At 35.6% G+C, this 22899-nt stretch overlaps 1 protein-coding gene across 2 annotated transcripts; it reads right to left on the bottom strand.

Moving 5' to 3' along the window:
* Positions 1-993: 993 nt before the first annotated feature.
* On the bottom strand, positions 994-14232 carry LOC122023319 (sucrose nonfermenting 4-like protein). 2 transcript variants are annotated; one of them, XM_042581376.1, is made up of 14 exons: positions 14097-14232; positions 13336-13909; positions 12750-12837; positions 12243-12428; positions 11503-11637; positions 11349-11408; positions 10350-10439; positions 9417-9551; positions 6446-6593; positions 6132-6305; positions 3560-3623; positions 3399-3468; positions 1581-1695; positions 994-1503 (listed from the first exon to the last, which is right to left on the bottom strand). In XM_042581376.1, the coding sequence occupies exons 2-14, from the start codon at positions 13458-13460 to the stop codon at positions 1412-1414; spliced, it is 1482 nt and encodes a 493-aa protein (XP_042437310.1). In that variant the 5' UTR covers positions 13461-13909; positions 14097-14232; the 3' UTR covers positions 994-1411. The 2 variants fall into 2 exon arrangements, 1 of the variants encoding a protein (XP_042437310.1); XR_006123099.1 differs by lacking the exon at positions 994-1503 and having other exon boundaries at positions 3560-3652.
* Between the last annotated feature and the right edge of the window lie 8667 nt (positions 14233-22899).

Raw genomic sequence — 22899 nt, forward strand, 5'->3', positions numbered from 1 at the left:
CTGACAGTCGGCTATAAGTTGATCTCATGATTTAACTCCTTTCGTATAATCTAGCGACGAACTGTGAGAGCTACATCTACATCGGTACGCCTAATCATCTTTTACTAGGTTAAATTATTAAGGCATTAGATGCCACAACTCATCTTCTATTATCTGACCTGACAGATGCATACATTCAGAGAAAAATTTCCTTCCATCCTCTAACCATCTAGTGATCGGCTATAAGATGATCTCATGATTTAACTCCTTTCATATAATCTTACAACGAACTGCGAGAGCTATATCGATGAACATAATCATCTTTTACTATGTTAAATTTTTATCATAAAATTATGAACTCCCTTATTTATATTTATTATATTTCTTGATTGATTTATATTTATTAATCGGAGTTGTCATAGTGCATATTTAATTAAAGAGAAACTCGGGGTAGTCGGGGCGTAAATCCCCGGTCCCTGTGCAACTCATCCCACCTGCCACATGCTCGCTCAGGATGCTATGATTTACTTCCCTCGTAATGGCCTTGGGTCAGGTGTGGCGGGGGCGTTGGGACGAGCGATTTCACCTTTTACCACATATTTAATTAAAGAGAAACATTAATAGTGCGTTATAGTTATGATCGGCTCAAAGACTATTTGCTACGACATTAATCAATCCAAATGTTTGAACTTTGATTTGAGGGGTCATGAAGTTTATAGTTAAAGTTCAATATAAAAAGGTTGTGAGAGATGACACGGTCAAACAAGTTTGGAACGCTCAGACAAGTTGGAGATGAAAGAATCAACAAAATCTTGCATAGCCAAAATATGAAATTGGATCAAGATAACCATCAAATAGCCATTGTGGATGTTCAACTAACTGTCCGTTCGATATTTCTTCTACTTCTCGTATGATCATTTCAATCGTTTTGAAATGAACCTAACCGCACTCATGGTTGCTAAAGGGAAAGGAATGGCAGAGGCCACCATTCAAGATACAACATAAAAGTGATAATTTTAGAGTAAATCACAAGCATATTGTTCAAAACCGGGATAAGTTGTTTATGGCAATGGAGACAGGCCAACAATCTCACTCTCTGATACAACTAAAAAGATCAGATCGAACAACATCATTCTTTCCACACCTCATACCGACCTGTTAGAAGCATTTCTGTGCAGAAAATGGAACGTGATAGCACTTATAAGCCCACATGATGGGAGTATCACACACCAATGATAATCAGCGGATACCAAGGGTTAACAAAGAAAAAAAAAATAAACATCCTAAACATTTACAGACCCCTGTAGCCTTCTAACCACTGAGGCCTATCCAATGAAATAAATCTCAGATGGTTGGGCTGAAACAACAATGTTGACCAAAAAGTGATGTTCTGCAGCAGCCTCAATTGCTCAAGAGCATTGGATGTGTTCGGCTAGCAAAGCAGAAATCTGAATACATCGCTCAGTGAAATTATTCCTTCCACACGTTTGCTTCCAGCCTCAACTATGATAACACGTCGTACCCCTGCCACCAAGCATGGGCAGAAGATATGAACCCAGAACAAACAATGAAAACCAACACTGTTAATAATCAAATTTTACCAGGATTTGCCAATCTCTCCATCACTTTCATCAAAGGATCTGTGCGGAGGCACATCTGGCATCTCTGGCCATCAAAGCCCCCTTGAGAAGGCATATCATGCCCAAGTTGTAGTGCCTGATTTTGGCATAAGGATACAAAAAAACAGTAAAATTCATTTATCTGGCATATATTCTAGGAAAATTAGCGAATATTTGCTTGAAGCTATATATTCAATCCAAAGCAAGGTCTTCATTTTGATATCAGTGGCCTGCAAAAGGATATCATCACACCATGTCCCAGCTCACTGACATTGATAAATGGACTGAAACTCTTGACTAAGTTAATTGCAGCTAATCAGAATTCCCCTAGGTAAAAACTCACTTGCCATCCTCACAAGGGTGGAGAGCGTATTGAGTTGAGCTTTATACAATGATTTCTCAATAAAACAAAATAAAAATCCATAATGATTATCCATGAAATAAAATTTGGTTTCTTTAAAGTGAATTAGAATGGTTCATATGCTGGAATAGGTTTACCTTTAATCTGTTCGTAAAATGGTTTAATAATTTAAATGTAAGCATACTAGTTAGAAGGATTTACTTTTAAGAAATTTTTGTGTACTATTGAGAACAAAAATTAATTAAAGTGCTGTATGTATTTTGTAATTATTATCATAAAATATGTTCATTATTGTTTTATAAGTTATTTCACACCATTTAAATTAATGTAAGAAAAACATTATATGCCTTCAAGACTTCACAACTTCATATCAAAATGGATAAATGAACACTAGAATATTTCTCTTGTATATAAATAAATTCAAATAGGGCTCAAGAAAAGCAACAAATAATCTGGCTGTCAAGAATCATGAGCTCAAGAAAGGAAATAGGAAAAAACACAAAATTAAGGTAGGATAAATAGTACAAGTAAACATTAATTAATAGTGTTATAATAGAAGAGGATGCCTAAGTCGAGCAATGGGAGAGGGCAGCAGCTGGTATTGAGGTGAGCCCAGAAAAACATTTTTTTTTCAAAGAACTACTTTTATTTCTGAAATTTTCCACATTTTTTTTCCACCTATGACATCTTCATAATGCCTAAGAATTATAATAGGGTTCATCCCTACTGTGCCTTACTTAATTCTGCCCATATTATGGTCGACCCATGTAGGCATTTTAAGGTCACCATTTTCAACATCGAACTTAACTTCAAAATGTCACAATAATCTCTCTCACATACAGCTCTGCTTGACTTTCCCATCAGGCATTAATACACAAGTTCAGGTCTTATACACCATAATTAGCCCACCACTCTCTTGTGGGAAAAGGTTGCGGTGTCACATCCTCAACAATATTCATATGAATTTTTAAGATAAAAGAGTCCCAACCTAATGCTATTGCATCACTCCTTCACTTCAAGGAATTTTAGTTTTGAGTTCAACTATAACTAAAAAGGGCCATTAATACTTTATCCAAGGAAGCAATGATGCACTCAAATGGAAAGTCATTGTTGAGAAAAGTACCAAGTTTAAACCGTATCAGTTCTACATGTTACAGGACAAAATGTTGTATGGCAACAAAATTGCTATTATGCTATTAAAAAGCAAGATCATAGCAGACATCAATGTCCCTGATTAAGAAAACTTAATTAAAGGGATTTAGATTAACATGCACAAGACCACTTCACAAATAATGGGCAAGAGAATGAATTGCGATTATTAGATTATCGATGCCAACTTTATCTCACAACTGGATGCTCATAACTGATCAGCTTACATGATTGATTGATCTCTTCCAAACTAGAATTAGAATTTATAAATATAAATTATGGTTCATTACCTGCTGAATGTTCATTTTATCAAGGTGTATTTGCGCATAAACTCTGTCTTTAGCTAATGCTGTGATGTCACTGCAAAATAGAGTAATAAAAAATTTCCTGAAGTGCATTGGGAAAAAAAAAGGGAAGAAGGTCGGTGATAAAGAAAAGACAGTCAGCTTACCTTCTGGAATATATATCCACAAAGGAATCATTTTCATCAACAATCGGGATTGAGCTAACTTTAGCTGCAGATAAGCACTACTCTCTAAGACGTCTGACATGAAAATGAAGTACAGGCAAAGTAGAAAAAGAAGGTTGTCTATGTGGCAAAAAAATATCTAATTGAAGATTGAAAGATACATACAACAAAGGAGCAACTGAAGAAAAAAGCAAGACAGCACCAAGGGAAAAATTAGTTGAATAAACTAAAAAAAAATCATGATTCACATAGGCAATCCCCAAAAAAGAGAGTACAAACTTTGAAGCAGAAAAAATTATATGCTAAATTTCGAACAAAGAGTGCAGAAATTATTGTAGTAGTAGTGAACCAATGTTATGAAGCCTCAGCTTCAATTGATCAATTTAGTCCCCCTCAAACTTTTCTATGCACTTCCAACTTTATCTGCGTGAAGAATGCTAAGTGTGCCAAACATAAATTATGTCAAATGATTTGAACTAGGATATAATAAACGCATTGTTTGGATCTACAGAAAACAATAGGGTACAACAGGAGAGATGTACAACGAACAGTGAGTTAGCTGACCACTAGGTTATATTAACCCTTGCAGAAGGAGAGGAGGGCAGAGCACAGTTTTCAATGTCCTCTCCCTCATTTACCTTGGTAAAAAAAACAGGGAGAAAAGAGAAGAGAGCCCAGGCACTCTTCTGCCCAAAAGGTCATCTTTACCCTCTGAATGATGACATGAACAGGTAGCTTGGACAAAGATGCTCAAGGTTGGTGAGAGCCAAGATGGTAGCTCAGTGCAAGGTATGATGACATATACAAGTAGCTCATATAATGGTGATCGAAGTTAATATAGGGAAGCTCAAACAAGGTCAATGAGGGGTGGCAGAAGTGAACAAGGTTAGCAAAAGGTGACCAGCATGAATAGTGGGCTCAGACAACGTCAATGAGGGTGAGGATAGTTCAAGGAAAAAAAACATAATGACATTGATGGGTAGCTTGGACAAGGATGGTCAAGTCAAGAAGGTGACAAACCTAAAGAAGGTCAAACAAAGGCAATGAGGATCATCCACCCCTTTCTGTCTTCCTATTTACTAAGAAGAAAAGAGGATAGGAATTCCTGCTCTTCTCTCCTCTCCTCTCCCTTGTGCAGGGGTAAACATAGCCTTAGTTATCAAACACCAAGCAAATTCACTTGTAAGGTTATTTTTGATACTATGAATGAATATTTTTAGAATACTCTTTTTTTATGAAATCTCCCACAAAGACACACAAGCTATTGGTGAGATCCAAAATTCATGCAGGAGGCGATGGAAATTGCATGCGTGAAGGTGGAAGGTGAACAAGAACATTGGTGGGTGGCAAGTCAACAAAGTTCCAACTCTATGTGAAACAACTTAGTTGGTCAAATGATATGCAAGAGGCTTGGGAAGGCCAGAATTCTGTCAGGAAAAACACAGTGATGGACCCAAACAAGGATGGTGAGTTGTTGTAGATCTTTAAAGGTGTCAAAGAGCGCTGAACAAGAGTCGAGAGAAGTTGGTTAATAATAGAAGGCTTCTTTAATAATATGAGGGATGTTATTGACAACGAGAATGAGCTAGTTGTGAATGGTGATGGATTGGATGGCATACACGATTGGAATGTCTTAGAGAATGTCGATCAAGCAACAAAGGATCAACAAGGGCTTCAACAGAGTTGTTGATGAGGTAGGTACCACTTGGAAAGATATGTGGCAAATTGGCAAGGCACAAATCAGGACAACTAGGTAGAGTGGGCATAACCAAAGTCAACAAAAACATTGCCCTGTACCTGGTGGAGGTGGTTGGTTATGGAGGGGTGGACGGAAAGAGAGTGAATCAATTTTTGTTGGATCACTATGAAGCCCGATGTGGGTGTAACATATGAATCTGAAGGATTTGATCTCCCTTTTCATTGTATCTCTTTCAATCATTGCCTCTAAAAGCACAAATGAAATGAGCCTGCAATTTACCATCATGGCAAACAAGGCAATAAGCGGTTGTTATGATGTCCAACACATTAGATTACTAGTGGATGCAATTGGCACAGCAGTTCAAGCGAGGCAATTGCTAAACAGAGGACATGATGTACTAAATTTTTTAAAATTTTCAAGCATACCAATTTTTTTAACTTCTATTATTCATTTCTCCAGATTTTTCTCAACACATTTTATTTCTTGTAAGCATATTATTAAACTTTGTCCTAATCAATGTATCTTACAATTTTATTCCTTTTCCTAAAATGTTCTTATGTCCACATTTCCCAAGTTCATCTTATAACGTGAACTAGCTTTTTCATCCACACTCCCCTAAAACTATACAAGAGTCCCAAAGAGAACAAGTGGAACTAGTTAAGGATTTATGTGCATCCACAATTTGTAGACTTGCATAAAGATGGTTGTATGGCCAATCAACTATGATATTCGACTGAATAGCATAAAAATCCACAAAATGAATTATTTAGATCATTATCTGTGAATCTAAAATGAAATCAAGAAATACTTCAAAATGGAAAGCTTTAGGTAAACAGAAAGATAGTGAGAATTGACCTTGAATCAAAAGAGAAAGGGCTAAACTGAGTAAACTGTTCTGTCTTAACACAACTAGTGGGCGCCCACTTTGGTCCTCAATTCGCGGATCCCAAGTACCCAATGGTATTTTGCAAATAGGTTGTTGTAGAATAGGTAAAGAACTAATAGAGTGTCTAAAGTGTCTGCAAATACCTGAAAATTAAAAAGCTGAACAGTGAGGCATTCAATGGCTAACAAAACAAATACATATATAATTTCAACAAAAAAACAAGAGCGGGATGAATATCTAAAGCATTGAGCCCCATAATAATTTCATCACAATGTTCGCTTACGTTTCAGAATCCCTGAAAGAGAAGCAAGATGTAATAGTTGTGGAAATGAACCATCATCATGTGCTGATGGGTACATGATTGGAACAGTAGAGACTTCATTTTGCAAAATCTTCACAGCCACATCTTTTAAAGAATCATATGGACCAGCCTAGTGAGAGAGATCACAAGATCAGTCTAGTAAGCATTTCCATCATACAAACTGCTAATGGAGGGTAACATGGAAAATCTTCTTTAAAAAATGAGTAAAGGCAGACAAGTTTAAATTCACAGATAGGATAATACTTTTCTTGCATGCGAGAAGAATTCTAATAAGAGCAAGATAGTTTCCTTAATCCTACACTATGCTAATGATGTAATTAGTTAGAATGTGACACTAAGGATTGACATCTGATTCGAGTAAAGCATCTAACGCAGACTATTATTGCAATATTTTTTTCATCGTGTACCTTGCTCATTTACAATTACACCATAAAGATATGTACCAGTTAAATTACTTTGCACATGTGGCTCGGTTTGGGACTGAAAACCATTCAATTAGATCTAAAACAAGGACTTAATAAGCCCAATGCAAAACACTAATCATAATGATGGCGCTCAACTCTGCGTTGTTCCTTTAGTATAACTGGATAACCAGCATGTCAAAAAATTGCAATAATTGTGGACAAACTTGGAAATGATAGTTGTGCAACAAGACATTCTGCAAATGGACATGGAACAATCTGCTCCACTTCATGTTCAATGGCATCATCATCATCAAGACATGTTTGCCCCAACTATTAGGGGGTGGGCTACATAATTTAAAATACTCCATTGTGCTCTATGTAATGTCTTATCCCTAATAATGTTTGAACCAATTAAGTCATTTTATTACTCTGTGTTTGAATGCAACAGTTGTTTAGAAACCATAATAATGAAACCTGGGATCTATAGGCATGACTCCTGGAATAACTTTGCAGATAAACTTTGCATTAACAAGCAAGATAAGGCAGTTTTGAAAAATATAACCAGAAATCCGATCACCATTCCATCTCATCCCATTGAATCCCATAGATGACTCGAGGATTGGAGGATTATCTATTAATCACTTAGTAAAGCAGGCCCGTTTTAAGGATTCTCAAGGGCTCAGTTTTAAAATCTTCTCAAACAAAAAAGGGTTTATTTTTTGGTAGAAATATTATCAAAAAGTGTAGAAATATCATCAAAAAATGATTCATTTATGTTGTTGTTTGTGAACGTAGATATTTTAGATTTTTTTTCAGTTTTCATTTTGGTAAAAAAATAAAAACAGCAAACAAAATGTGTTTATCATCGAAATAAATGTCAAAAACAAAGAGAAAAATAACCTTCAAAACTTCAAAGAGATTTAGAAGTTCTTTAATTATTTAGAACTATTTGTTATCATTTTTAAAAACTAATTTCTATTTACCATAAAAAAATCAAAGGCAATAGCAATTATGAAATTATCAATTTATTTATTATTATTGTTACTTTCTTTATAAGCTATTCATATTGGATGCTAAAGTAATTACGTGATATATATAAAAAGGTATACTCACAATATATATATATATATATATATATATAATACTAGTTAATAAATTATCTTTTAAAGAATAAAACTTTTTATTTTAATAAATATCATAAATTATTATTTATTTAACTGCTTAAAGAAAAAAGTATAGTTATTGAAAATGAAAGTTAAATTATATCAAATAAATTTCTTAAATTTTTCATTAAAAAAAAGTGTTTTTGAAATATATGACTTTTATCCAACCAAATAACACTTTATAGATTTCAAATTTTAAGATTGATTACTATTTTCATCTACCAAACATAAGAGTTGAAATTGAAATATATATTTATTGTTAATATTTTTCCCTTTTCATTAAAATGAAAATCTGAAAAATTTCCTTCCAAACAGGATATAAGTGTTCAAGATTTCTATAACTAAATGTTATATTCCTCTTCGATCAATTAAACTATTAGACATGGGGAATGACAACGGGAGAAACCCAAGTTACCAAGGGAACACAACTCTAAAACCAGAGATGGAGGCCCATGCAACTGGATCCTAAGTCATGGCTGCAAGCACTAGTGAACAGGAGTGAGAATGGAACGTTGAGCAGCAATACAAGTAGATCCGCATATGTAAAGGGAAGTTGGAGACACCATCTGAGAGCGAGAGAGGTTGGAGGAGTATGCAGGGAAAGGGGAAGGAACCAAGGCAAAGAATGTGTCAATAAGCACAAACCTTTTTCTTTGTTTTTTTTTCCCATGAACAAAGTTGTTTTATGCAACAACGTAACCCTTTTCATCTTATAAAATCAGTGGTGAAACAAACCCTCAAATTTTAATTGCTCTTTTTTTAAAACTGAAAGATTTTGCTCTACACGTCCTATAGAATTACTAAAACAAAAGAATTCTTGGCATCATTCTGTAACTGTTCAAAATTGTAGGACAATTTGACTATTCAAAAAACATTAAAAAAAACTGTTGTATATATCCTATAGAAAGAAATAAAGTATATATTGAGCATAAGTCAATTATGTGACTCCTTTCAAAATCCAGAAAACCAATATTCTAATATCACATAAATTATCCTCCTCAGGTAAAGCCATAATAAGGGCACGTGATTAAATTTAGATCTTACTATAATTATCTCTTTTGAGTCCACTAGGAATTTATATGTGTTGCACTAAGTTCTATGGAGTCCTTTTTATAGTCGGACTGTATTTTTCCTCCGTTTATAATGATCAAGATGGATAAATATTTTGAGAATTTAATTAGTAATTATTAATAGTAGTTTAAGTTTGATCTTCTAGGAAATATTATGACGACTCTTGATATGAGTTCATTTATCTTAGGTAGACCAAGAACTAAGCCTATGATTTCCTTTTAAACATGCAGATAAGTAGCAAAGACTATAGCTTGAAGGGTGACAAAATGAAACAAAAAAAGCATGGAGGTTTACGTGGATCATGCAACTTTGAAGTGATTTGCCATGATTCTCTAACTGCCCCAAAAGCTGATGCTTCCCCTCCTTCCAAGCATATATTGTATGGGTCTCCAGTTCTTCCTCTCTAAGATTTGAGCCTCGATTTCCAAGCTGACAATGCAGGAAAGTTTTCCATTTATGATAACAGAGGTAGTCAATATAGAAATCATTAAAATACTAAATTCCTTCACCAACATATGACTGCAAAGTTTCCGACTTGCCAAAGAGAAATGTGTATGCAATCACATTGACATAAAAAAAAATAAAAAAAAGCAATGTCAGCAATCAAACAAAAAAGTACCATTTTTCTAGAAATTTATCAACCTCTACTCATCTGTTATAGAACATTTCCAACCAATAATGTCTTACGGCCAGCCAACCACCATCATCTGTTGACACTATTAAATCTTATTACTTCAACCAACCACTATTCATCTGTTATAAAGCATTTCTGACCAATGATGTCGTATAACCAGCCAACCACCCATCATCTGTTCATACTAAATTTTATTACTTCGGTCCGGGTGATAACTAAAAATAATTATGAAAATATCGACACTTTCACCTGCAACACCATCCGTGGAGCCAACCACAAATGAAGCAAAAATATAAGTGACAAGAAAACAACTTCAGTAGTAGGTCTTATGGGGTTTTTTTTTTCTTAGTCCAAGAATTGATTAATGCTTAGCGTCTGGAGAATTATTTTAAAGGGTGCAAATCAATTAATATATGGTTTTCTAAGTTGAAAACTGAAAATGCTCAATAAAACATTGCAATCAAACCCCAAAAAAATGCAACCATTGCAGTTATATATTCAGCACAACAAAAAGACATTCCTAGAGATAAATAAACAGCCATAAACATAGTGACTGTTGTCAATAAGTTCAGAGCAGGGAATCATATACATACCTCTTGAAGAATTAAAATAAAATCCAGAGCACTTAGTACTCCAACAAATTGACACCTCAGAGAATCCCACAGTGGCGCCACAGAAATTCCCTAAATATCCATGGCAGAAAATTGAATAAGATAGTATTGCTGAAGGAAACAGATTAATGTTACCATAGGCAAACAGCCAATTTAATGGTAAAATGAGGAAATAATATAGCACGGCATACAAGAAAGAGAGTTACAGGCATGGCAATAGTGAGGCATAAATGTCAGCTGTGCAAGGCAAGGAGAACCAAAAAAAACTTTATGAGTTACTAGAAATAATAAAATGAGAATTAATATAACATGAAAATTATATGGCGTTAACCCAAAGCTCCAAATCTAGTTGTAAAATTACAACTTATAGCTGTCTTTTAAAATTAATAATAATAATAATAATAATAATAATACTTTATAGAATCATTGACGTTTTCTTAAGTAAAAATTCCAAATTAAACACAAAAAATATAAGCCATTTCAATCAAGATGATGGCAACATTAGAAATATATAGATAAGCAAAAAGATACAGATGTTCGGAAACGTAGCATTAGCATACACCTAGTGGTTTGAGACAATAGATGGAATGAGATTATGACAGAGAAGAGTAGAAGACTGACAAAATGGTCATTGATTTCAAGTTATTATGATAATCTATTTTCCACATGCCACCCTTCACATTTTGAAGTGGCAGGTTTGACGTGGCATGCACATGCAATTATGATTGCACCAAAATGAAACAATAAGGAATGCTGAATTACATTCAATAACCTTTATTGTTTCTGCAAAGTAATTAAATCAGCACCATGATGACTCAGCATTAACTTGAAATAGCAAGGACTATTTTGACATCAGTACAAGTCTGAATGCATCAAACAAAAAACTACAAGGTGATGTAGATTGTCCTAAATGTTAGATTGAAAAGCATTTGAGTCAGAAATACTACAGGTTAATTTACAAATCCACATCAAAGGAAATACCTGTTCATAGAGAATATGAAATGCCTGCTTCACAGGCAAATTAACATCGAGTGCAACAACCTGAATTATTGTGTAATATTAGATGGGTGTAAAATGTCACCAGCATTATATTAGTACGTGTTTATGCTGACAAATAAACATAAAGTGCTTATACCTTTCCGGAGTCAGGAAGTAAATCATAAGCTGTATGTGACGACAAGAACATAGAAATATGAGAGCGGGATATTTTTATATCCTCCTCCGAAATCCTAACAGTGCCACCTTGCATGGTTCCTTCTCGCAATGCTGCCTAATTGATGCCAAAATACTCACCGAGACATAAAATAATAATAATAGAGGTAATCAAGCCATAAAATAATAATAGAGGTGCACATCTATGTCATACGTAAGGTGCACAAACCAATTAATGATGAAATTTTCTGTTCATGAACAAGACCAGATAAGCGTCACCACAATGGCTCCAGACAGGAAAAAAAAAGCACAATTCAGAACAGAACACACCCATGCCAATATAGGAACAATGCAAATGTGTCATGTAATGTTCAGACAATTGAATGGCTAACATGATGGTGAATAGCAATATGGTATTAGTGAAGTAATTAATTCGTGATGTATTTGATAGCGCAAAGTAAATGCTTGCTCCATTTGATACTAATATGTGTCTAACACTTTTAGCAGAAAAAATGGCGAAATTATGAAACACCATAAACATCATATGTTTTCAACATAAACTAGTTATTTTGCATTAATTATAAGCATAATCTAGTTTTATTATAGTTCACAGTTTAACAAGGAACAATAAAATAATTGTTGCAATATTGTCAAACATGTCAAGTCATTGCACTTGTAAATGCATTGCATTGACAAGAAGCAAATTCCAATAAGTTAACATACTGCATGGTGAAATGTTTCGTTGTCCACATCCATTCCCATTCTGTTATTAGGCGTCCCAGGGCTTGGTAATGCAGCCAAAGGATTAGCCTCGGAAAGTATACAGATAGTGTTGACTACTCCATAGTTTCCACTGAGAAAAGGTTGGCGTTCATCATGCCTCCACTCCCCATCAACATAAAATTTATACTGCATTTAACATGACAAAGTAAAAGTCAGCCCATCCTAGCACATAATTGCACCATAATCAGTCATACAAGTAGAAATGGTCCACTCAGAAAGGTACAATAGACCCTGACTAAATGAAACAATACACCAATATTTATGCATCCCAAGTTTTCATAGATAAAGATAAGCATATTTTAATATCGCATAAATCAAGATCAAGAATAGGTGACCAAAAGATATCCACCTAGGTGATAAAACATTTTCAAAAAAAAAATATAATTTTTTTGCTCTCTAATTTTTAGACAACAATGCAACCAAAATAGGGAAAATCCAAAAATATACCTGATGTAACCCTGGTGATAATCTGCAAATAACCTGAAACACTGTAGGACAACCCTCCACAGGAGACATGGGAATATGTTCGGACCATCTGATGCATGGATTACAAACTTATTAGGTCATCTTGGTAGTTACATCAACTATATGAACAACTTTTGTAGCAGATTGAGCTACCACTATTTGTAATTTGAGATGTTTGTAATATATTACATAATGAAGTTTACATTTTGACTAAATTTATTTACCATATCAATCACAAATAGGCACCCTGAGAAAAGAGAAATTTTTAATAAAGCATCTCTGAGGTAGCAGCTCGAAGCACGAAGCTCCCGCTATGCGGGGTCCAGGAAAGGATCCATTGTATGCAACCTTACCCTGCTTTTTGCAAGAGGCTGCTTCCATGACCTTTTGGTCACAAAGTAACAACTTTACTGCTCCTCAATTAGAAGAACAAATCAATACCAACAGTCAAAACATAGAGTAGAACAAACAATGGAGTGACAGAACAAAAGAAATTACGATAGAAACGACTGTACACTGGTTTCATGCAATGAAATGCAGAAGGGGAAGTAACCACTGTGAGACTGACCCTGTAAAAGAGCCGGTAACGAAGACCCTTCTCCCACCATAAGGCCACACAAACCGTGTGGGCGCTAACACACCGCCAGCAACATTTGCTCCCACATGCGAATTTTCCGCATCCCGAGGAAACATTTTTGCACGAGACAGCCAAACAGCTACTCCAAGGCAAATTAGCCCGCTTCGAATCCCTTCACCTCGTATACAAAATTGCAATCTCCAGCCGTGGGTCAGACAACCACCTCTCACAATTCAATTCTTTTTTCTTCAAGAACAAGAAGTAAGCACCACCCTAATTTAAATTACTTCCTGCAACGGGATCCTCCACGGCAACGTAGAGGACCCCTCAGTGATTGGCCAGAGATGGCATCAAATCACGGAAAGTCGCTCAATAAATGGAAAGGTTGGCCTCAAATCCGAGTCCCTCAAACACTTCAGGGACGCGGAAAAAAGACAACCAAGTTCGTCGATACCAACCAGAACCCGCTTCCAAATCCTCCTCAACTTCCAAATCCGACCATCAGCTCTGGATTTCAATAAAGATCCGACAGCCAAAATGTAATCCGTCCGATCTTCAACAGGCCCTATGGTCAGAAACAAAAGCGTCAACTGGATCTCAGAACGCCGATCAATAATCAACCAAAAACAAAGTAATAATAATAATCATCTAGACCCCAAATAAATATCCCGATCCTATGCGAACCAGACTCGTCTAAAATTTCAAAGTATGGAACCCTAAGTCGAAAGGAAACAACGGGCAGCCAATCTCACCTTCGAGGAGCGAACGCGAGGAGAAGAGACGGGATGGCGACGAAAAGGGCGGAAAAAAGGGAGAGGGGAGAAAGTGAGAGCGAGGCTAGAAAATAAAAGCAGTAGAAAGAAGCCCACCACAAATCTTGGGTCACGAGTTCGATTCCAAACCAGGCCGACTTGAGGCCAATTTTGGAAAAACGAAGAAGAAGAAAAAACCGAATAAACGTAATGCCGCCCTTTTTCTGCGGGGAGCGAGTGCATGCGGAGGAGGGCAGAAATGGAACATTAAAACAAAAAAAAAAAAAGTGAAAGGAAGTAGATAAAGGAGAGATGGTGATCAGATCTCTACCGCAGATTGGAGATCGTACGATCTCTGAAGGCTCAACCAAGGGACCCACCAGAGACTACCGAGATTCGTGGGCTTGAGGGCCCCAAACCAAACCAGACCGGTGGGTCTGACATCAATAGAGTACAATTGACTCACGTGATCTGCACGATTATCTGAAAGTTGGGTGCGTATCTTTTAAAAAACAAAATTTTTACCGAAAGGCATTTGGTTTAAGGGTATAAGAATAGGGAATTGAAATGATTTTTTGTTTTTTTAATGATGGGTTAACGGGGATAGAAATAAGAATGAAATATTAGAATAAAATTTAAAATTTTGGGAATGGATGAAATTTAATATACAAATTTATTAATATGTATGTACGCTGGGTTATAATAGTTATAAATAAAATTTTACGTATGAAAAGAATTATGAACCTAAAGTAAATATTGTTGGAAATTTCGGACCGCAAAAATCATTTTTTTGTGTTGCGGAAACCCCGATTCCCATGTCACCGGATCCGTGCGAAGAATAAAATTTCGTAAAAACTTCGAGTACGAGTTTCCTACTCTAGATCTACATGATTAGAAGATTTACCCTTGATGCGAAGCCCTTCGCAATCCCGCTCGTCCAAAGGTTCGCCGGATCTCGAGATCGTCAAGTGTACGATCCTCTATGCGTATCCACACGAACAAACTAGGTGGAGAAGATCAAACAAATGTGTGCTAACACCTTAGGTTGTTCGACCAAGGAGGAGGAGAGGGAGAGCAAGAAGATGCAAGGAGGAAGATGATGGAATGAATTGGCTTGAATGAAAAAGTAATCCATCCATTCAACCATAAGTGGCCGGCCACCATAAGGAGTGTAACCTCCTTTCTCATTTAATGTGGTCATTAAGAAGGAGATTTGTAACCTCCATGAGGTGGCACACACATGTGCTAAACTTAATGATGTGTAACACCATTATTGGTCACTTAATGTCAACTCACAAATGAGGTGGCATATAGTCAAGTCAAACTTGACTTTTCATCTTCCTCTCAAGTCAAGTCAAACTTGACATTATAACTCCCATGGTTGATCAAATACAACCATTTGATTCAAGCCAATTTAATATAATGGATCTAATTCATTTAATTAAATTGATTCAATGAGTCATAATCTAAATTAGACTCATTGAACACATGAATCAAATTGAGTCCAACTCAATTAGTTCAATTAGGATTACTCTTAATCCAATTTGATTCATCACATGAATCTAATCCTCTTGGTTCATCATATGAACCTAATCTCCATCTAATTGTCCTTTGCGTGTGACCCTATAGGTTCTTGTAACGTTGGCAATGCTTCTAAATCCATTTAGAAGCATAAGTAATGAGCGGTATCTAGCAACACATCATTACTACCCAAGTTACAAGAATGTTGAGATCTAATATCACCTTGTGACTACTAATTGCGACTTCTCACAATATATGACATTGTCCTTCTATCCTAGACATCTAGATTGATCAATGTGAGGCATAGACCGTGTCATCCTCTAATCAATCTAAATGTTGAACTCCAAGTAGACTCACTAAATCAAATGACTTCAGGTCCTGGTGACTTCAGGTCCAAGGACCAATAGTCATACTAATAGCCACATGAGAAAGTATATGACACTCATATTGTTAGAGTGTATACTAAAAGCCTAGCTTTTGGTATAAACATTTATCTAGAAATAAGAATCACATTGGTCAAATGTCTACATTTATGATAAATGTAGTTGTTCAATTAATTTATATTGTAGATAACATGGTGTGTGGTGTCACACACAGAGGATCATGTTATCAGTACCTTAAAATTATAAACAGTAGCTCGCGACCATAATGGAAATGAACAAACCATTGGAAGGTCGTAGTGTAATTAGGTATTAGTTTATCTTAACTATATAATTACACTAGTACACTTAGAGTGTATTGAGTAGGACCATTAGAGGTCATTTCTTTTATACTGATTTTATAAAGAAACAAAAACCTCAGTTATTATGGAAGTGTGTGCTCTTAATCCTAATATAATAACAAGCACATATATTTGATATTTATTTCTTTAATTTATCAATGGGTGAGATTTAGTTTGATGAATCAATAAGCCTGATAAGTTAGGAAATGATATCACTTATAGTGTGTGTTGTTGATTATAGAAGGAAACTGTGTCCTAGTGATCTAGGTTGAGAATGTCCCCAAGGTGGACTTAGTCCGACATGACGATGAAGTTGAGTGGTACTACTCTTGGAGCTAGATATTAATTAAGTGAGTTGTCAGTAACTTACTTAATTAGTGGACATTTGTTATCTTAAACACAGAGAGACTAACACACTCATAATAAGAAGGAGCCCAAAATGTAATTTGGGATTGGTGCGGTAGTTCAATAATAATTCTTTAGTGGAATGAATTATTATTGATGAAATTAAGTTGTGTGTTCGGGGCGAACACGGGATGCTTAATTTCATCGGGAGACCAAAACCAATTCCTCCTCTCGGTCCCTATCGTAGCCTCTATATATAAAGTCTTGTAACCATCCAAGCCCATCTTCTAATCCATGTTGTTGGTGTTGCTATCCAAGGATGCTCATGTTGTGATTAACATGATCAGCAAGTTCATGTTTGCTTGCTGTGAGATGCCGTTTATTGGTGTTCAATTGCTTCAACATTTTTCTTGCCAATTGTTTTTACCGTGAGAAGCTTTGAGTTGTCAACGTGAAAAGCTTGAGAAGCTTTGAGATATCAACATGAAAATTTTTGAGAAACTTACCAAAAGATGATGTGTCAACGTGAGAAATTGGTGAGGCTGATCCCATGGAATTAAAAGGAGTTTAATTTTTAAATTCTTTTTATAACTATCCAACCAGCCAACGTTGATATGATTCATGTGAGAAATTGGTAAGGCTGATCACATGGAATTAAAAGGAGTTTAATTTTAATTTTTTAATTCTTTTTATAACTATCCAACCATGAAGGGATTAAAAGGGGAAAATTTATTTCCGGAAGCAAATAAGGAAGTTTTAATTTGTGTTTAAAATTTTATTTGCTGGGAGATTTTAATGTGGCCGGCCATTGAAAAAAGGAATTTAATTTTAATTAATTAAATTTTTTATGGCAAAAGAATTAAGGAAGTTTTTATTTAAATTTCCTTATTTGCCAAGACCAAGGATTATAAAAGAGGGGGTAGAGGTGCCTTCATGGTGAATAACTCTATTCTATTCTTCCTCTCTTTTCCTCCTTGGTGGCCGACCCTATCTTCTTCCTCTTCTCTTCTTCTTGTGGCCGGCGGCAATTCCTCTTGGAGCTCTTGATGGTGGTCGGTTCTAGCTAGGAGAAGAAAGAGAGAAAGGAAGCTTTGTTTCTTGCATCCCTTGGAGCTTGGTGGTGGTGGTCGGACCTCTACTTCTCTTGGAGAATTTTGGTGGCCGAAACCTAGAAGGAAGAAGAAGGTGTTTGGTGGTTCTCATCTCGGAAGATCGTTGCCCACACAACGTCCGAGGTTAGAAGAGGAATACGGTAGAAGATCAAGAGGTCTTTCTAAAAGGTATAACTAGTATTTTTCCTTTCCGCATCATACTAGTTATTTTTGGAAATAATACCAAATATAAGAGGCTTACGATTCTAGTATTTCGAATATGTTTTTCGATGTTGTGTTCTTTTGTTTTTTTTATCCTTGTGATTTGATTGTTCTTTTCGGTTAACCTAAAGTTATTTTAGGAAATTAAATATTAGCTTTCTATAAAAGGTTTTGTCTAGTCGGTGGTGGTTGCTCTCATATCCAAGAAGGTCATGTGCCTCGCCACGTCAGTACTGGGAACCAATTATGGAAATTAATATTTAATGGAATTAATAACTTAAGGCGATTTGGGTCGAACGTGTTAAGTTCCGCAGGAGACCCAAGTCAAAACCTAAAAGAACGAATAGATTAAGTTTTGGATCAAACGTGTTAAGTTCCGCAGGCGATCCAAAATTTAATTTAAAAGAACACATGGTAGCTAGGAAAAGGTTCAGACCTTTGTACAAAATTTTTGTACAGTGGAACCTCTAGGTTTTCCGAGTAGCAACCAACATTTGAAGCTAGTATCGTTTGCCTCGTGTATTTGGTATTAGTTTAATTATGCACATGTCATACATAATTTAGGCAGGATAATAGTAGGATGTGCTAACTTTGTGGATGTAGGATCCAACTATTATGGCTTTTAGTTATTATGTGTGTGATTGGACCCTTGGACATGTCAAGGGCATTTATATGTGTGTGCATGATTGTATTATAAAATACAGCAGGAGCTGTATTTAGTTTTATTAGGATTTTATTTTTGATCTAGATACATGTACATTCCTTTTATGGAATATAGGATCAAAAATGTAAAATTCTATTTATGTCGCGGATCGAATCTTGCAAAGCGTGGAACCTTCTAAGGACCAGAGGCGCAGCGGAACTAGGAGCAAGATGAATGCGACAGCTAGACCCGGTGGCGGTGGCCAAATATGGCAGCAGCTTGGGATGATAATACACGGAGGACAACTAGAGATAAAAGTCATAATAGTTGAAAATTAGATTTTCTATTTATTGCTTTTATATTGTACTGTGTGTGCATGTTGGTTTACATATTTAGTAGGCTAGCATAGTTAAAATTCCTCATTTATAAATAACTAAGTGGGAGAGGGATTTTTAAGTAAATCCCATGGTCTCCATTACTGGTTTGTAAGTGATGCAAACAAGCTTGCGCGTTGGCTCTCAGTGCCTTCCTCCATAACGGATGAGCTTGTTTGTGGATCACTAGAACAGACTTCCATTTTTGGATGACTATAGGAAGTTAATTAAGTGTGTGTGATCTTCCCCAACGGAAGGGGCATAATCTTATTAATGGACTTAGTGTCAAGTAATGGTATACACTTAGACACATTTAATAGTATCCTCCCCAACGGAGTCACTACTATCACTTGTGTGACCAAAGGGAAACCAACTATTGATTTGTCATAAAACTAGATTGGCAATATAATAAAATTAATAAACTCCTCTTACAAATGTTTGAATTTGTATACGTCCACACTAACGTGGCATACAAGATTCATGGTGTTTGAGGTAATTTTATTTGTCAAAAAGTTATATTGACAAGATAGTCAATGGGTAAAACCCTCCTCTTACAAATGATGAATTTGTATACGTCCACACTAACGTGGCATGCAAAATTCACGGTGTTTGAGGTGTTGGTGAATTTAAATAATATTGTTTGAGGAATCAATGTTATTTTAAATTCAAAGAGTTTTGACCAAATATTTGATCAAAGACAGATCAACTATTAATTTTATTCGTCATAAAGTAAAGTTGACGAGATAATAAAATTAATGAATAAAATCTCCTCTTCGATTTTGTATACACAAAATTCATGGAGATTTTAAGGAGTTGATCTTGACCAAATTTTTTTGTGATTCTTAGGATGTTTGTCAATCCCTAGTAGTCATACTATAGAAAAAGACTTAGTAGTCCCAATTGTAGTGATTGGAAATAGGACTTGGACATTAAGGTAGACTGTCTTCTTAGAACTAAGAACAATTTAGGTGTATTTAATTCATTAGTTGAAACATGTCTAGTGGTGTTATCTACTAGAACCTGGAGTGTAGATACAAGATGTCATTAATCATGTCTGCAATTCATTGCAGGGTTCCAGGAAACTCGACAACTAAATAAAAGGTAAATCACCGTCCACATGGGCACTACTGTAAAAGTGGTAGTTGTTGCAGTGGGAGATGTTTATCTTTTGATAAGAATAAAACATGGATTTTTGAGTAATTGTCTTTACGCACCAAGTTTAGAAAGAACTAGTTTTCAGTTTCTAAACTATTCAAAGAACTTGATATTCTGCCCCTTTTAATAACAAAGTTGTTATTAAGAAAAAAAGGAAAGTTATCTGTTCTGGTACGTTGGTTGACAATTTATAAATCCAATAACTCTCACGATGCAACAAATGGAAATTAGTAATACATCTTCTAACTTTAAGAGAAAGTAACCTTCGGAAATGAACCAATTATATCTTTGGCATCTAAGGCTAGGTTATATTAACTTGAGTAGAATTCAAAGGTAGCTGATGAACTTTTGGGTTCATTAGTAGTGGAAATCTTTCCAACCTACGAGTCTTACTTGGAAGGAAAATAACCAAGAAGCTTTTAAGTCTAAGGGGTATGAAGTCAAAGATATATTGGAATTGGTTCATTCTGATTTGTGTGATCCTATGATCATCCAGACAAGAGGTAGTATTGAATATTTTGTCTATTTTATAGACAACTATTCAAGATACAAATAAATTTACTTAATGTACCGCAAGACTAAGTACTTTGATTAGTTCAAAGAGTACTAGGCTGATGTGGAGAAACGACAAAGTAAAAAGACACTATGGTGAGATCATAGTGGCAAGTACCTCTTGGGAGAATTTATGAGTCACTTATCAGAAGTAGGGATTCAATCCAAACTAACTGCACCTGGTACACCTCTACAGAATGGTGTAGTAGAAAGAAGGTATAGGACTCTTATGGAAATAAGTAGATTGATGATGAGTTATTTTACCAAATTCATTTTAAGGATATACTCTGGAAACGGAAGTGAACATAGTACCTTCCAAAGTCAGAACTCTCTACTCATATAGAATTGCTAAATAGGCGTAAGCCTATTTTGAAGCATATTCGGATTCGGGTAGTCCAGCACATATGCAGAAGAGAGACAATGATAAGTTGGACAGGAATTCACTTGTTTGTGGGTTATCCTAGAGAAATGAAAGTAAGTTTATAGTCTTAAAAATCAGAAGGTCATTGTTAGCATCAATGACAGATTTTTAGAAAAGGCCTATGTAATAAACCATGTGCGCATAAGAAAATTTGTTCTTAAGGAAATAATAAAAGATATGTCTAATCTAGTACCAACTGTACAAGATGAGATACCACAAGGAAACTGCAACACGTATCACAAATGATACACAATTACAGAAAGTGCTTTGTTGTAGTGGGAGAGTTGTTAGGCAACCTAAATAGGTTCATGTTTTGGGAAAGTTTTTGGACTCGATCCCTGGAAGACATGAACCTGATCTCCAGTCATATAATGAAACACTCCAAGATAAAGATGCAGCATCTTGACAAACAGTAATGAATAACAGAATTAGAATATATGTATTCTAATAAAATCTGAAAGCTTGTAGAATCACCAAATGGTGTAAAAGCCGTTGGGTGTTAAAAGGTCTATAATAGGAAAAGAGGGATAAACAAGAAGGTAGTAACTTTCAAAGCAAGGCTTGATGAAAAAGGAAACTTTTTCACTGGTAGCCATGCTTAAGTCTATCCGGATTCTTTTATCTATTTGGCAAGTGGATGTCAAGACAGCATTCCTTAATGGAAGTCTTGAAGAAAACATCCATATAAAGCAACCAGAAGAGTTCATTGCAAAGGGCTAAGAGCATCTTGTGTGCAAGCTCAATCAGTCTATGGACTGAGGCAAAGCTTCAAGATCTTAGAACATCCGGTTTATCAAAGTCTATGGATTTAGTAACTGGATAAGTCTTGTGTATACAAAAGGTGTGATGGAAGCGTGGTGGTATTTCTTGTATTATACGTAGATAACATTTTTGGTAGTTGGAAACAATATCAAAATGTTGTCAAGAGTAAGGGTATGGTTGTCCAAACAATTCGATATAAAGGACTTGGGAGAATGTATATATATTCTTGAGATCAAAGTAATAAGTGATTGCAAGAAAAGAATATTTTACTTATCCCAAGCTTCATATATCAGAAAAATCCTTGCTCGTTTTAAGCATGCAAAACTCCAAGAAAGGTTTCTTAACTTTTCAGGATGGAGTAACTTTATCTAAAGATATGTCTCTGTAGACATCAAAGGAGATAAAGGAAATAAAGGCAGTTCTTTATGCTTCGGCTGTCGGAAGCCTAATGTATGCTATGCAAAAGATCAGAAATCTGTTTTGCCAAGGGCATAGTTAGCAGATATCAAAGTAACCCTGGACAAGGACAGTGGATTGCAGTAAAGCATATATTGAAGTACCTTAGAGGCACTAGAGAATATATGCTAGCTTACAAGGCAGTTAATTTGGTCCTTGTTGGTTGCATGGATTTTGACTTCCAATCGGATAGGGAGAATAATAAGTCAACCTCGGGGTTTTGTGTTTACTTTAGGAGGTAAAGTCATAACTATGGAAGAGTGATAAGCATAGGTGTTTTTCTGGACTCCACCATAGAAGCTTAGTATATGGCAAGCCTCTGAGGTAGCCATAAAAGCTGAATGACTCAGTAACCTCAAGATAGACTTAGATATGATTTCTGGTTTGTCCAAAGATTATTATAATTTATTGTAATAATGTTGGTGCAGTAGAAAACTCGAAGAAACCATAAGTCTATAAGGCAAGTAAACACAATAGAGCGCAAGTACCACCCAATACGAAAAATCGTATAAACGAGGAGAAGTTGTTGTCGCCTAGAAT

Source organism: Zingiber officinale, chromosome 1A (genome assembly GCF_018446385.1).
Source record: "Zingiber officinale cultivar Zhangliang chromosome 1A, Zo_v1.1, whole genome shotgun sequence".
Taxonomy (NCBI): domain Eukaryota; kingdom Viridiplantae; phylum Streptophyta; class Magnoliopsida; order Zingiberales; family Zingiberaceae; genus Zingiber; species Zingiber officinale.

Bases quoted from the DNA above. Each gene is read 5' to 3' on its own strand.
- LOC122023319 (XM_042581376.1), bottom strand. From the start codon at position 13,460: ATGTTTCCTCGGGATGCGGAAAATTCGCATGTGGGAGCAAATGTTGCT. The intron at 6,306-6,445 runs GTAAGCGAACAT...TTTAATTTTCAG, and splicing joins TCTTTCAGGGATTCTGAAAC to GTATTTGCAGACACTTTAGA. The intron at 1,504-1,580 runs GTAAAATTTGAT...GCTTGGTGGCAG, and splicing joins GGAGAGATTGGCAAATCCTG to GGGTACGACGTGTTATCATA.